General features: G+C 38.2%; 1 protein-coding gene across 5 annotated transcripts in view; it reads left to right on the top strand.

Moving 5' to 3' along the window:
• LOC147226029 (arf-GAP with coiled-coil, ANK repeat and PH domain-containing protein 2-like) overlaps nt 1–16,042 on the top strand; it is a 38,411-nt gene that overhangs the window by 11,852 nt on the left and 10,517 nt on the right. For 4 of the 5 annotated variants that reach the window (XR_015107270.1, XM_086161617.1, XM_086161614.1 and 1 more), the window contains exons 4-12: nt 71–124; nt 1,514–1,572; nt 2,201–2,384; nt 4,440–4,484; nt 4,568–4,663; nt 8,491–8,565; nt 14,372–14,484; nt 15,038–15,089; nt 15,783–15,883. Coding sequence is in view for 4 of the 5 variants with exons in the window: in XM_086161617.1 (XP_086017743.1) it covers nt 71–124; nt 1,514–1,572; nt 2,201–2,384; nt 4,440–4,484; nt 4,568–4,663; nt 8,491–8,565; nt 14,372–14,484; nt 15,038–15,089; nt 15,783–15,883 (779 nt within the window). In the remaining variant the exon portion in view is untranslated. Of the gene's footprint in view, nt 1–70; nt 125–1,513; nt 1,573–2,200; nt 2,385–4,439; nt 4,485–4,567; nt 4,664–8,490; nt 8,566–9,981; nt 9,994–11,707; nt 11,771–14,371; nt 14,485–15,037; nt 15,090–15,782; nt 15,884–16,042 lie in introns of all 5 variants that reach the window. The other variant, XM_086161616.1, reaches the window with a different exon arrangement.

Below are 16,042 nucleotides of genomic sequence, written 5' to 3'. Positions count from 1 at the left end.
GTTGGCCTTTACAGCCCTCTTTTTTTGCCTGCCTTTGAACATTCCTGTTTGTCCATTTTTCTTTCCATAGTCAAGTCTTACAAAGTTTGCTGAGAGCCTGCAGGAGATGATCAACTACCACACGGTAAGAACTGCTGCATTGAACAACATTGTGATATATCTGTGTCGGCACGGTGGCGCAGTGCTTAGTGTTTCATCCTCACAGCACAAAGAACCCGATTCCGGCAAGCGGATCTTTCTGTGTGGAGTTTGCATGTTCTCCCTGTGTCTGCGTGGGTTTCCACCGGGTTCTCTGGTTTCCTCCCATAGTACAAAAACATGGAGCAGGTTTATTGGGAAAAAATTGGGAAAATTGCCCAGATGTGAATGAGAGAGCGAATAGTTGTCTGTCTCGATGACCCTACAATTGACTGGCGACTAGTCCAGGCTGTACCCCGCTTCTCGCCCGCTGACAGCCGGGATAGGCTCCAGCATCCCCCGTGACCATGAGTGCAGGAAAAAGCGGAAGAAGATGGATGGATGGGCGTATGATGTATTGGTTTGCATATAAAATAGATTTTGCTGACATCAGATCTGAGTCTTTTGATGCTTCTTAACTCTTAGAATTGAACATCTGATGGAAAAGATAAAACAATAATACATTAGCATCAGAGTGCCTGATTCATTTTTATTAAATACATCATTTTTACCTTAATTTAAAAATGTATACATTACTGCATAAGTTATAACATCAAATAAAAAGTGATCATAAAGAATTTATCTGATTTGTTGCCTCTTCATGCATGGGTAAAATGTCGAGAATTGCCAATTAGAATTCATCAGTTATGGATGGTAACATTACATGATAGCAAACATCCTTTTTGCAATGCTTTCCAAACTCAGATTCCATACTGTGTATTATCTATTTAATAGAGATGCAGATCAGACTGATAGTAAAAAAAAGCTGCCTGTACTGTTCAATTGTTACAAAGGGCTAATGCATTTTGCAGATCAGATGAATAAAGAATCCAAAGTTAGGACTTATATTGTGACTCAGCATTGCAGACTGTGGTCACATCAGCTGATTGTCAGAGAGGTCTTTGCCCCTTGGCGATCTTTTGGCACGTGACTCCCTCAAACACACAGCTCAATCTGTTTTTCACTGGTCATCTTCCCCAGCCAAACTACTCCTATCATATCTCGGGCCTCAATGCTTAGGAAGCGTACAGATTAACAAGGCTATGACTCAACACCCAGAATTAGCAAATCACGTCATTTTTCGTGTGCATGCCTTTCTGAGGGGAGTTTACAGAGAGCGATTGTTTGTGAAGATTTATCTCCTTAATTGCTTTATTTACAATAAGGAATATCCTCCTAAATGGAAATGCAAAATGCTAAGATCCATCCAGTCTGGTAAATGAGTAAATTTACTGTTTTTTCAAAGTAAGCTCAGAAATAATTATTATACAAATAAGCTGAATAAAGACCTTTCCCAAACATGCGCAGGCAATCATTTTTCTTTCTTTCTGTGCAGATATTATTTGATCAGGCCCAGAGATCAATCAAGACACAGCTCCAAACATTTGTCAAAGAGTGAGTATTTTATATTATTTTGGCCATTTTTGTTGTGAAGTCAGAGGTATGTAAGAGTTGCTTGAATGCGTCTTATTTGTATCACTGAGTAAACCGACATTGGACATTCAGAGTTTCTGAGACTGAGAAGCTCCAGACATTGTAGTGACCTTAATATACTTAACATATAAACCTGTATACTTGATATACTTCCAACTTGCTGTTGGAAGTAGTGTGCAATAGATCAAGGATGGACAGTGTATAAATTTTGTGCTAAGCCAGGAAGGCTGTGAAATTATATACCTGGTCAAATAGAGACCTCACATTTTGCTTATCCTGGTCATACAAAAAGCAGTTTTTTTTCCCCCCAATCATTAGGAATAGCATATTTTCCTCTGGCACACCAGCACTTAACGCCCACATTAACAGCACCAAGCTTGTCAAAAGATGCTGGGAAGCATATTCCTTCATTAGTTTTGACATTGCAGCACACAAAAATAACTGAAAACTCATGTACGGTAATTAAACACAAATGTGTTGCTTAAAAAATGCGAGGAGTCATACATTTACTACTTTAAAACTCAAGGTCTTCATAATCAGTATAAAAGAAAGAACATTTCTCCTGACTTTTTTTTTTTCTTTTTTTCAGCGATCTGCGAAAGTTTAAAGAAGCCAAGAAGCAATTCGATAAGGTCAGTGAGGAAAAGGAGGCCGCGCTGATCAAGAATGCCCAGGCCCCACGAAACAAACAGCATGAGGTTGAAGAGGCCACCAATATACTGACCGCTACACGCAAGTGCTTCCGACACATAGTCCTCGACTACGTTTTACAGGTACAGTCATTTCCCGTGGTTGAAGCACTCACCAGGGCAGGAAATACCATCAGGAGAGAACTCATGTCGCTTTTTTCAAGGAAAGTGTCAGGAGTCTTCTCAAGTACATAATCTCCTAATTTTGGACTTCAATTGGCTTTTTTTATGCCATGCTTTCCGGGCAATCCAATAATAATTATGCTTTGATTAAAGTGAACTGTAGATCCAAGATATCAAAAAGCTGGGCGAAAATTGGATCATTGTTCTTTTCATTCATTGTTACATTGGTACCTATTCGGTTGCACATGAAGTCAGTACATTATGTTCAGCACAACTATATGTAGCACAAGACTGCAGACAAACAGCTATTTGGATCTCCTGGCTTGCCAACATGGATTTAAATGTAAAAATTAATGTGTCAAGTATGGTTAATATATGCTGATTTGCCATGGAAGAATACACCTCATTTATCCATAGATTCTGCAACAGACTCAAAATGCATTGTTTTTTATGTGAAACAATATTAGATAATTGTATATGTGTGACTTGCTTTCCATACAGTGGTTATGTAGCTGTGTCGGACCATTTTCGGATTGGTACATCTTTTTTAAAGAATAATGCCAAAACTTACATGAATATTCAATCTCTGAAAAGTCCAATGCCTTTTTTAAAGGTGCCTGTGAAATTATTTGTATTGTACACTTCAATTTTTAGCGTTACATGCTTGGATTCTAAATTAGACATACTCTCACTTCTTACTGTTATTGTAATATTATTTCAGTCAAAAACAGTTCTTGCAAAAAGGGTTTCACATAACGATGTTACTGAATGTTATGTGACTCTATATACCGTATCTTTATTTAATTTTATTTTCAGTGTGTGAGGTTTTCCCTTAATGTTACAGTAAAGATTTTACAGGGTCCTTAAAGAGGAGTAGAAAGTGGAGGAGAAAGATTTAAAGAGAGGTTATATTTTATTTCGGTGGATATTTAAATCCTAAACTACAAAACTAATAATTCTAGTGCCACTTCTTGAACTGCTGACATTCATTACATTCGTTATTATAATAAAGCCATGTTTCTATATTATCATAATCTATGATTATGATAATATACCATATTTTAATAGGAACAATGAAATGCCAAAAAAAATAAATAAATCATACGTACCCACAGACAACATCCTGTTCCACTGATTGGCATCAAAAAACAAAACAAATGCAATGTAAACAACATCTTCAAGCAATATTTCAAGCTTAAAATCCAGGAAAATTATAGTCTGGCATCACTTTATCCCTTGCCAATTATCTGCCAAGTTCCAGTAGATCTAGCCAGTTCCCATTGCTTTGCTAGTAAAAAAAAAAAAAAAAAAAAAAAACACAGCTCCCTTTTACAGTCACTACTTTTGTTAAAACTACTTATTTCTTCTCAGTTATAGTGAATTAAGTCTTGTTTAACTCACAATGCACCACTGACTGTGGTAAGGAGAGATGGAGTGTGGAGAGTTTCTTACCCATTGTGGAAGTTTCTATGAAGAAGAGTGTGGTCAGTGTTGCTAGGGAAAACGGTCTCAAACCACGAGCCATAAAATTATTGCTCACCACAACAGATATTTTAACTTTTTTGTTTTCCGTTGGTAGGGAGTGTGCTATCCCTGCAAAAATGCTGTTGCACTGAAGCATGTGGTAGAGTGTTGAGAACCTTTCACAAATGTTCCTTTCCTTTTCCGTAGTAGCCACCACATGCATCACCACACCCAGTTGAAGACTGACCAACAGCACTTCAATTTGACTGACAGGAAATATTAACATGGCAGTTTTCACAGTTAATTTTAAAGCTGCTTGAATGAGTATTTAGCAAGTAAAAGGGTAAGATCAGATTCCAGGTCACCTGCTGCACAGCAGAATTTGCATATTGATATCCCTGCAGAATGGAAGTTCAGTGGAATAATACAAGACACAGGGCTCCCTCTGGTGCAAGTACAAGGAACAGCTGTTAAGTCGTGCTTGGGGTTGATTTTGTTTTGCTTTCTGTTTTTTGAAAAGCGTTAACAATTTGAATGAATTCTCTATTACAGATCAATGTGCTACAATCAAAAAGAAGATCTGAAATCCTGAAATCGGTATGCCTCCTTTTTTATACCGCTTCACATGATGTACTCATCCAGCATGTCAGGCCTCAGGGTAATCCTTGTGTTCCCCACAGATGCTGTCCTTCATGTATGCCCACCTGACTTTTTTCCACCAAGGTTATGACCTCTTCAGTGAACTTCAGCCACTTATGAAACAGCTGGGAGGACAGGTACAACTTAAAGATACACAGAGGAAAACTCACCTACATACTGTGTGTACATGTATACACAGTATATACACTGCTCAAAAAAATAAAGGGAACACTCAAAAAACACATCCTAGATCTAAATGAATGAAATATTCTTATGAAATACTTTGCTCTTTACACAGTTGAATGTGCTGACAACAAAATCACACAAAAATGATCAATGGAAATCAAATGTATTAACCCATGGAGGTCTGGATTAGGAATCACACTCAAAATTAAAGTGTAAAAACACACTCCAGGCTGATCCAACTTTGATGTAATGTCCTTAAAACAAGTCAAAATGAATCTGTGTTGCTTCCTGAGTGGACACTATGATTTCACAGAAGTGTGATTGACTTGGAGTTACATTGTGTTGTTCAAGTGTTCCCTTTATTTTTTTGAGCAGTATATATGTACATATGGTCATATTTATGTTTTCACCAACCGTATAATGGTCTTTTTTAAATTGTAATGATATTACATGTTGCTTCTAAAGGCCACACATGGGGTCAAACTGAGCTGTAGTTTACAAAAGCATGTTGCATTTTCTTGTCACTAAACCCAACGTTGTCAAGTTGTGTTCAACCTTCAATCTCAAACATCTGTTTGAAGCACACATTTCCTCACTATACAGAATTATATAATGTAAGAATCCTATTTCAGTTTGATCTACTTAAAGATTTCCTACGGCCTGCTGTTGCTGTTAAATTTGTCTCTGATATTCTGTTTAACTCATCTGGGAAATCAAGTCAGTGTTTGCAATTTTCTTTCATTTTGGTTTTGTTCAATGTGTTATGTAAAGCTACACATTTGACATTGTTATTAGAATATGCTGTATAAACTTCGGCAGCATAAGTAAACATTAAATTATTTTGAGTTAAGTCTATGAATAACTGGAAATGAAGTTTACATACGATGCAGTCAAGTGTCTTGGGTAAACACATGATTATGTTGGAAGGGACAGCATTTTTGATTATTCCTGTTCATCGGCTTTTAGAGTTTGTTGGGGTTGTTTCAGGCCATTGCTATCCCATCCAAGATAATTTCTAAACAACATATCCTGTTTTGTTTCTTTTTTTTTTTTTTTTAGAAAGCTGAAACTTTGCTTCTCCTACATTTACCTCTGAAAATCTTTTGTTCCCCCATATTTGTGCTCCTGTCTTCTTTTTCTTCAACTTGCAGTTGCGCACTGTGTGTTTGCATGCAGCTTCTGATAAACAAGACTCAGAGCCACAGAGCGGCACATGTAGGACTGGAAGGTGCTTATTGTAGTGAAGCTGCAGTCACAGTTTGAAGGAATGCGGAAGGAGGCAGCTCCAGGGTAGAAAAGGGTTTTCCCACAGTCATTCTCAAGCAGTTGACTGTCATCGGAGTGAATATGGCAGAGAAATCCTAGAGTGATGCTACAGTTTATGGATTATTAACTGCTACAGATGGAAGCAGGACAGATGCATATAAGAGGGAGACATTTGGAAAAGCCTATTTTGTCAGCATGTTGTGAACTGGAGTGCTTGCAGAAAAGAAGTGGCTTGAATGTGAGGTTTTAAGAAGAATGTAATCCTCAGTTGCAGTAAATGCAAGGACAAGAAATATAACCCAGGCTTAAGAGAAAAGCAAACTTGTAAGAGGGAAATAGTTGGAGGAGGGCAAAAACTTTTCATGGATGTCATCCTGATAGGGAGGAAGAAGTGATAGTGGGCTGTCTCAAACAATCAACAGTTGGAATTCAACTGTTGTGTGGATCGATTCTGTTTTTTGGTGTCTGTAACTGACTGTAGAGGAAGATCAGCATTCCAAGCGTTGGGAAACAAGGACAAGAAGATTTTGGATTATTTATTTTCTCTGCTTTTATCATGAAGCTAAGAAAGATGGAGAGGCTGTGTCGGGAGGTGTGGAGGAGCTGTCAACAGGTCTGATAATATGAATTGATGACGGAAACGGGGAGGGGGGGGGGAGATAACGAATGGGGAAATAACGTGTCATTTCAGTCTTTTCCGTAATTTGAATTTGAGGAAATGAGAGGATAATGAGAAATTAAATTATGTGCCCTATTCTAGGGGCTAAGGGTATTGAGCTGTATCATATTCCAACCACTTCTTGTTGGCATTGCTTGATCACTGAATACAGAAAATGTATTTATACTGTTACAAGACTGTTAGAGTAATGTTACTGCGGATCTGTCACCGAGCACACAATAGTTTAGAAACTGGCTAAAATAAAATAATTTGCAGCTAAGACCACTTCAACAAATATTCAGTATGATGTTAATCATATAATCAACTAAGATTTCTGTGGCTTCAATTCCGAATGCGTTTTTCTGAAAGCGGATTTCATATCCGTCAGTTTGCGTTTTATTCCAGTCTCTGGAAAAAGCTTGACTATTTCCAAATATAAAATACTGCGCCACAGATCACATCTTTCCATGACACATTGCCTGAGGTTTGGACACACATCAAGTGAATATGTTCTTCTTAAATGAAAGGCACAGCTTGTTATCAGTTATAATTCAGGACCGATTTTAAAGGACAAATGATTGACCAAAGAAGTATGTAATTGGCGTCTAAGTGATTTGCAGACTGGAACTGAAAAAAGACCCAACAACATTATGCTGGCTGACTTTGCATTGACAAGATGTTACAGGTGTGACGAGTCACTATTTCACGAAACATTCGGAGCAACAAACTTTATTCATATTTTTAGATAAAGGCAGATAGATGGACTGGACTGGACTTGTTTTCATTGTGACATGGGAAACATTTCCCATGTGATGTTATCATCATGCCGCTCTGCTGTCCACCCATTTCCTCTTTAAACTGAACAAGACAGCCTCCCTCAAATGTTGTCTTCTGTGACAGCTTTTCCTATTCTCCCAGAGAACTGTATATTTTGAAAGGACTTTACCAAATAAACCGGAGGAGGCCGGTTTAGAACATTCGTTTGCATGATTTGCAGTCCCGTTGAAGAATTTTATCACGTTCATGTCTGAATAACCTTCCTGGTTGAAGCCTCCATGGCAACTGTATAAACCCACACATAACAGCAAATAACAAAATATCATATTGTACAACCATTTTTTATTAATGCTGCCATCATTGAATTATATATTGTAACTATTATCCATTCACAATTTTCGATGAACTCTCCAGACTGTCTTTAAGTTGAGAGTTTTGATTCCTACTAACCTCTTATTCACATGTACTTACCCCTCCCTACCACACTTGATGACCTATAATCACATACTGAACCCTTTGTCATGAGCTTGAGGCATTCTGATTTAGGTCGAATAGCGGCAACAGAGTATCTAGAGGCACTGAGTTGAATTTCAGTGCTGCAAGGCGAACTGGCACATTCTGTGGCATCACCCCATGACCCCCCAGCATTTCTTTGAACTGGTTTTCAAGTTTCTTCTCTGCTGAGAAGAGCCTTTCTCCCCCTCTGTATACTTGATAGTTGCTCGCAGCAATGAAGAGAATCGATCATCCTCCGTCCAATTTCACACATGACCAGCCCTCTGTCCAAGTCCATTTCATTTGGAGCAGCGGCAATGTCTTCTCTACATGCGACCCAAGTTATTTGTCTGCTTCTGTCAAGCAGTTACATTCGCCTACCAACCTGTTATTTGGACATTTATTCATTAAAAAGGCCTATTGTGAGATTTTTCTCTGCTCTGCTACTACTTATTTTGCCTGCTAAATCCTTGGACGCATGGAAAAGTTGTAATTTTGTTATGAATAGCATTAAGTGTGTCCCACACCCGACGGTATAGTCGATTCATTCTGCAAGCTTGACGACTCGGTTGTCTCTTTCAGTTGGACCAGCTGGTGGTGGATGCTGCCAAAGAGAAGAGAGACATGGAACAGAAACACTCCACCATCCAGCAAAAGGTACACGTACCCACAATATGGCCCCTTTAGTCATTCAGACAAGTATATGAAACATTTTTAAACTAAAATAGCATCTGAATAATTGATATTCACACTATATGATAATGTTGGGAATTGGCAATGGAATGAATTGCTCTTCCTTGCCCCTGTCAAAAAATACAGAAACATTACCACATCCTCAAATATTCAATGCAAATCCCACATAATCAAGTTATGCAACAACCTGCTTGCAGTCTTTATGACTGGAAGACCCTCACAAAGCCCTCTATATATTGAGTTTGTTTTTTCCCATTAAAAATGATCCAGCAGCACCCTACTCTCCAGGGATATTTTTTAGGATTACCTCTTGCCCCTCAGCCAGGTATTCTCTGGCAGCGGTCACAGTTTTACTACTGCTCACAATGAAATCTTCGCAGATCTTCTGCTGCCAGGTGCCAAACTACATATGCCTGACCAATTGTTCTGTGGCCTGTAGAAGATGAGAGCATTCGTCATGTGTCTTCGGGCAATGGGACGTTAATAGAAAAATCAATTGTTGTAATGAAAATGATTGTTCAACAGGTTTGTTGATCACAACCATTTATTATGTATTTATGACTTGGTAAATAGTAGTAGTACTCCACCTTTAGATGTAAGATAACCTCGAGGAGTGATCTCACCTACCTGCATTATTAAAGGGTGATGGAAACCCATTTCCAAACTAAAAAGGTTGGATTTCATTAGACTCCCATAACGGCTCAGTCGTCCGACAGTCATTGTACATCCTGTGAGTCACCCTCTTTAGTAGCCCGGGCCATTTTTACCAAAGTATTATGAATTTACAGCTATTTATTAATCTTTAAATAAAATTGGTTCTTCCCTGAGCATCTCTCGATTTCTAAATACCTGTTTTATAGGGAAGTGGTAACTTCGACTGAATTAAAAAAGGGCAATTTTTTTTTTGCTCCCCGGAATGTGATTTTTCTGACTCCGCTCTCCGCCTACAATTGTAAATCATACATCTTAATTAACACAAGACATCTGCCACCTCTTTGGCCATCTGTTGTCTAATGGTACTCCAACTGTTGACAGAATGTTATCCTGAGTTTATCTTGCGAGGTGTTTTTATTTACAATTTTTTTTGGTGAGGCTCTTTCCTTTCACAATCTTATCCTATCTCCCTTTGTTGTTGCTGTTTTTGGTCTTTGTCCCAACCTTTCCCCAGTCTGCCTCACTCAGATGGTTCTTTGCCCATTTTTCGTCCCTGAGCACCCCCTCTTCCGCCTCACCTCCTCATGCCTGCCTCAACTTATCAAGATGCTATTTTTATATTGCCACTCTCCAACTCCTCTCTCTCTCTTCTGGTTGTATATACAAGCTCCTAACCATTTGTCTGTTTCCTCTGTTTCTTTTCCGTTCTTCCTCTACTTGTTTCAGGCTGCTCTAAAGGTAAGCCACATCTCTCCCGTATTTTCGTCTTACTTTTGTTTCTCTGTTGTGCCCCTTTGGTTGGATAAAATCTGTAGACCCAGTTTTGGTGTCGCTTCTACAACTCAAGTCATTTGTGGAGATGAGTTAGATGGTTGTAGTAACGAAATCTATTTGAAATATATTGCATGGCAATTCATCAATTCTATCAAGGCTATTTTGATGCGTTCTAATATGAATTTATTTTCCTGTATTAAAACTAAAGGACTTTCTAACGCCTTGAAAGAGGATGGTCAACTCAATATTTCTTAATTAGTCCATATCTGTCAATTACTGAAATGGACCAACCAGTTTGATAATTCGCATTGGGAAAATCCCCTAAATCCATACTTCGAGACAAGTTACAAGTAAAAAAGGGACAGGTGATACAGCTTGTTTTCTTTATTGATAGAGATGCTTTCTGGATCTCTGGATCATTCATGCTGATTTACATACTTGTCTACCACATTGTAATTGAATCCTCTTAAGTTTATCACATATTATTTCCTTATAGTTTTTGGGGGGTTTGCTTTCTGCTGTTATTCTTTTACTCCAGTAGTTGTTGTATTTGCTATGTCTGTCATTGAAAAAAGCCACAAAATATTTTTTGTAGAAAATCAAGTATCTGGTTGAGTTTAGAAATATATCTTTCAGACAATTATTATTTTGGACGGGGAACTCTTCCTTTCTCATTTAATGGTATTGGTTTTTCATCGCCATGTAAGATGAACATGTTTCCACAGTTAATTTGCCTTTTTGCATTATTCAGACTTGGTGCTGAAACAGGCCATTACAGTCTCAGGCGAAAGAGACGGGCTGCTTTCTGTAAGACTTAAACATCTCGAGTGAATGAACATTTTATTCCTTTTTTCATTTTGAAAACCAAATGTCATTGTCAATCCGTCTATCACAGTATGCATTCATTATTCATGATTAGATGGTATGGTTGTAAACAAGAGCAGGAAAAGGCTGAGGGTATTGGCTGTGAAGCTGAAGTGTAAATGTTTGATGACCAAGCTTCTTTGCATGGACCACTCAATTATTCGCTCCCCAATGTCACACTAACATTAGACACGAAGAAACACACACTCGTGCATGCAGTGACCTTCCTTTAGAGCATGAGGTTTCAGTAGGAGGAGCAACGGAGGCTGTGACGAAAGTTTTGAAAAGACACTCACAGCCAGAGGATGAGTTGTGAGTTTGCTGTGGTCCCTTTTCAGAAACATTTTTAAATAGTCGCAAGATTCTCACATAGATACTGAGGCAGCAAAGACAAACAGGCTTCATACACAGGGTCTCATGCTTAACAAAATTGTGAAAGATGAAGATTTTCAGCCGGTTTCACTACGTTTGGTATCTGGTGAGTGAACCTGCAATTCAAGATTCAAAGTGTATGTTGTCATATATACAGCCTGGAAACGTGTTTCCCTGCACAATGACATTGTTATGAGCAATTTGTATGAGATAGAGGGTATGTCTTGTATCCGTGTACATATCCAGCTGTATTTCTGAGCCCATGCCTATTTTTAGTGTTAGGAAAGTCTTTTTGGTGTGCGCCTTCTTTTTCTTTTTTCTTTTTTCCCCCCCTCTTCCTATTTTGACACACATGATGTCCAACATTTTTTTGTGTCAGAGTAAAGACATGCATATTTCTTTTCTCTCTTTGTGTCATTGTTTTGCTGTGTTGACGTCTTAGGAGGTGACGGAGCTTGAGTCTTTACCAGACTACCGAAACTTTTGCGCTTGGAGGTCAACCTCCGTACGTAGTCACCGCATTGATTTTCATCTGACTTCCGTTTGTAACCCAGCCTCCCACTGTCTCACATCTCCTCTCCCTCCTCTTGACTGCTCGTGCTAAGCAACTGCATTGCAGTGTTTGTGCAGACGACTGTGTCGATAACCGTTCCTTCATTTTAGAGTTCTACACATGCATTAGAGTTCTTGTGACCTTATAACACAGCATGATTTATTTTGTTGACACATCATTGCTGCTGATGCCAGTGTTTGCTAATTTTTATATGCCTTGGATTTTGGTTACGGGGTCGAAGTCACTTGCTTTGGTCTAAGCCATTGACTATTTCAATTTTTACAAATAATTTGTGTATGGTTGCACCATTGGGTATTTTGACATTTTTTCAACGAATTAATGGCAGCTGTCTTGATAAGTCATCTTACTTACCTTTGCCGTGTTTTAGCTACGTGTTGAATTGCTTAAATTTTGATATTATACATTAGAATTTCAGTAATTGTTGTAGACTACGTGTCCTACTTCCAATGGAAGACTGAACTTGTTGGATTTCTAGACGTTGATTTTTTCATTCTAGGTTCTTCTATCCAGATGCTACCCAGTAACCTTTGCTCCTCTTGTGGACCCAAAATAACCTGTTGGAAAAATTTCATGTTGGAAAATTATTTGCCATTGTGTCAGTGTGTTCGATATGTCGGTATCGCAGGGCTTTTTGGGGGTGGGCTGGGGATTAACTTGTTAAGCTCTTGGTAAAGTTTCCATTATGTTAGCCAGCCATCACGTTTGGAGTAATTTCACTTTAGAATCTCATTGGTTGTTTTCAGACAGAAAAAATGATAGCCTTTAAAAATAATAAGTAAAATGGTATAACATTAAATCATAAATTAATTAACTATCACCTGGCAAGGAAACCTCTTTCTTTTTTTGATTTATATAAATCTCCTCATTTATCGAACTGTTTTATGTACACAGACAGGAAAGTATTGGTTTTTTATTCTTTACTTTGAGGGGGTTTATTTCAATGCTTCATTTCAGCACTTGATTTGCAATTGAACACTTCATTTTTGAAGTATCTAGTCATCGGGTCTTTTTTCTACCACGACCATGAACATCTGTTTTATGTTTTGTGTGGAATTTTGCTTTACTTATCTCCTGTTTTACTGGTTTCTAAAGCTGGTTTCTAGGTCAAAACTAGATGGACTTCCTGCATTGTGTTTTACTCTTTGCTCCATGAGGCCTTGTATCGTTTTCCATTCGCCATTCCATTCCTATATTCATTAATTCATTCATTCATTTATTCATTCATTGTCTGGGACGCTTATGTTGCACTCAGTCAAACTGGGCCTAGAGCCTATCCCAGCTGCCATGGCCATGAGGCAGGCTCACCCCAAAACAGTCACCATGAAACAGAACAGACAGAAATCAACCATTACGGCACCTGGACTCCTAAGTTCTTATGGTGTCCTCTGTTAATCCACCGAGTGTGATGTAAGAGGTACATGTGAACATACAAGAGGTGCACGTGGGCTGAAATGTCCATTAAGCCATCTGCTGTCTGAGGAAAAACAAAATAAGCCCGCAAATTTACAAAAAATGCACTATGAAGAGACCGTAGTAGTATCGAAAACATACAGATCTAACGAAGAGTGAATGTATGAATAACATTAACCAGGTGAATTAAAACCGAACTCTGAGTTATCTATTTTTGCACCATACCAAATGTTGTGGGTCGCCCAAAGGTGAAATGTAAGTAATTGAGTTGCCACATGCTTATGTCGAGTGCAACTAAGTGGACTGAAAGGTAATTCCAGTTGATGCAAACCTGTAGCACTAATTCAAACATTCTCTGAGGACAGAAGATACTGTCATAACAACTTTGCCTGTGTTACTGTAATTATTTTGTAGTGTCCTGATATTGAATTGTGTAATGGAAAAAATTGGAAGTGAATGTGATTGGTTGGTGTGATCAGACTCTAAAGACTTCAAAAGACTATATGGAGTTGAACAGTGAAGAAAGTTGAATGTGTTCCATATCTACAAGCTGGGCAGTGACACTGGGTGATACTTGACTCCAGACAGACACACACAGACTTGAGCTTGCATTAGAGTGTACAATGTCATTTGAAGCAGAGAAAGCTAGGAGGGCTTTAGGAAAGTATGGCAACTAGTCAGGAAGTTAAAACAAGCCCGGACACAGGGACAGTCACATGACGGCCCAAAGGATCACGTTTCTTTGGTAATCATCATCGTGATTGAAAACTAACCTTCTGCATCTTTTTGTAAATTTATGTTCCAGTTGACAACTATGAGTTGTATAAAATCAAAACTAGAAGTCTCAGCCATAGCTGTTTTTGCATTCTGTCACAGGTGAATCAGAGTTAAGACAATGCTTTACATTGCAGTCTCTCCCAGCGCAATTTTAAGTTTGGGCCCTGAAACATCATTTTGAAGATGAATTTGGGAGAAATGCGTAGCCATGTTTCACTTTTGATGAACAAAATGGTTTGGAAGGATCTTTTAAGTGATTTTGTTGTAAAACAGTTTTTGGTCTCAGCATCCTTTTTATGCTTTTCTATTTGTCATTGACAACTTCTACTGCTTTCTTTTTTTAAGGACTTCTCGAATGACGACACCAAGCTGGAGTACAATGTGGATGCAGACAATGGCATCGCCATGGAGGGTTACCTGTTCAAGAGGGCCAGTAATGCCTTCAAGACATGGAACAGGTACGCCGGGACACCTCCAAAACATCTCCGTGAACACATTATAAAATCCAACTTAATCCAGAGAAATGGATTCTGAGATACAATAATTGATTCAGAGGCCAAGATCCAATAGAGATGTTAAAAGTGAAGAGATCATGTTTTGTATTTAAACATGTAAGTCGGGTAAATATACTGTATGTATTTTGTGGATTATGGGTTGTAAAAGCATAAGATTTCACTTAGATTTAGATAGAAGAGTACATACAGATGTGCAAAACTTACTTGTTTCTGAATTTCTAATCATATTCCATGGTCAACATCTGAGAGTGTTTTACACTGGATTAAAAATGTCACAAATATTCTCATTAAAAATGACCTTTATTATTGTTTATTTTGAAGAATGGAATGTATTTTCTCACTGCGCTCTCTATTCCACTCTCAAAGGATGTCAGTGTGTTGTTAATAGCACAGCATTTTTGGTTGCATTGATGGGTTCTGCATGTGCAGCATGTGACCTTGTTTTTTTTTTTTCTTGTTTTTTTTGTTTTTTTCTGAACATGTGATCTCCTTTCAGGCGCTGGTTCTCAATCCAAAACAATCAGCTAGTTTACCAGAAGAAATTTAAGGTACGTCAAATGACTCCTTGCACGCTAACCATAATTATTTAGTATGTTATTGACTTCTAGCACAGATACCTCCTTTTAACTGGAGTAGTAACACTTGCCAACCCAAATTAGGGGGATAAGCAACTGCAGTATGTGAATATATACCCATCCACGTGCGTGTGTGCGTGCGTGTGTGTGTGCATTTATTTTTTTACCTTATTTTTTGTGGCAGTGTGGTAATAATTGCCATCTATGAGTAAGATTAAAGTTATGGTAGATGTGAGAGGAGCCTCATAAGTTTTTCAGGCATCTAACAATGTTTTCTCAATCATGATGTGTAAAAAAAAAATTGTGATAAATGTAAAAAAAAAATCTTACAAAATAGTTTGGGAGTAGCCGAACTGGTAAAGCATAATATGTATTAGTACCGAGATGTCATTCAGCATTTTTGATTAGCTTAAAGAAATGTTAGATATTTTATCTCAGACATACTTTGTTTTAGCATTTTTACTGTACGTTCACTTTAGGATGCAGTTCAGTTCATCCTTGAATGAAATTTCTTAAAGATTTCTTAAATGTCATTTTTCTAAAGAACTGACATTTAATTGAAAACCAAAAGGTGCTATGCGCGCATCATCATGTTTATGCCATTCATGTCTTACAAATTGAAACACTGCTGTTGTTGAAGCCCAGCATATGGTACTATTTTCTCAGGACAACCCCACCGTGGTTGTAGAAGACCTGAGGCTATGTACGGTTAAACATTGTGAAGATATAGAGCGCCGCTTCTGTTTCGAGGTCGTGTCGCCTACAAAGTAAGTACACGCACAGCCCTTTATTTCTGTTTCATACCGTGCTTTCAAGCCAGGAATACTACTTTGACATTGTTTCTAGATTTATAGCCAAATACCCCCCCCACACACACACACACACACACACACACACACACACACACAAACAACCACACATTCACC

This window comes from Fistularia commersonii, chromosome 16 (genome assembly GCF_037954325.1).
Source record: "Fistularia commersonii isolate RoL2024-O1a breed Wild chromosome 16, RoL_Fcom_v1.0, whole genome shotgun sequence".
Lineage (NCBI taxonomy): Eukaryota > Metazoa > Chordata > Actinopteri > Syngnathiformes > Fistulariidae > Fistularia > Fistularia commersonii.
This window is presented reverse-complemented; position numbering and strand designations above follow the sequence as displayed.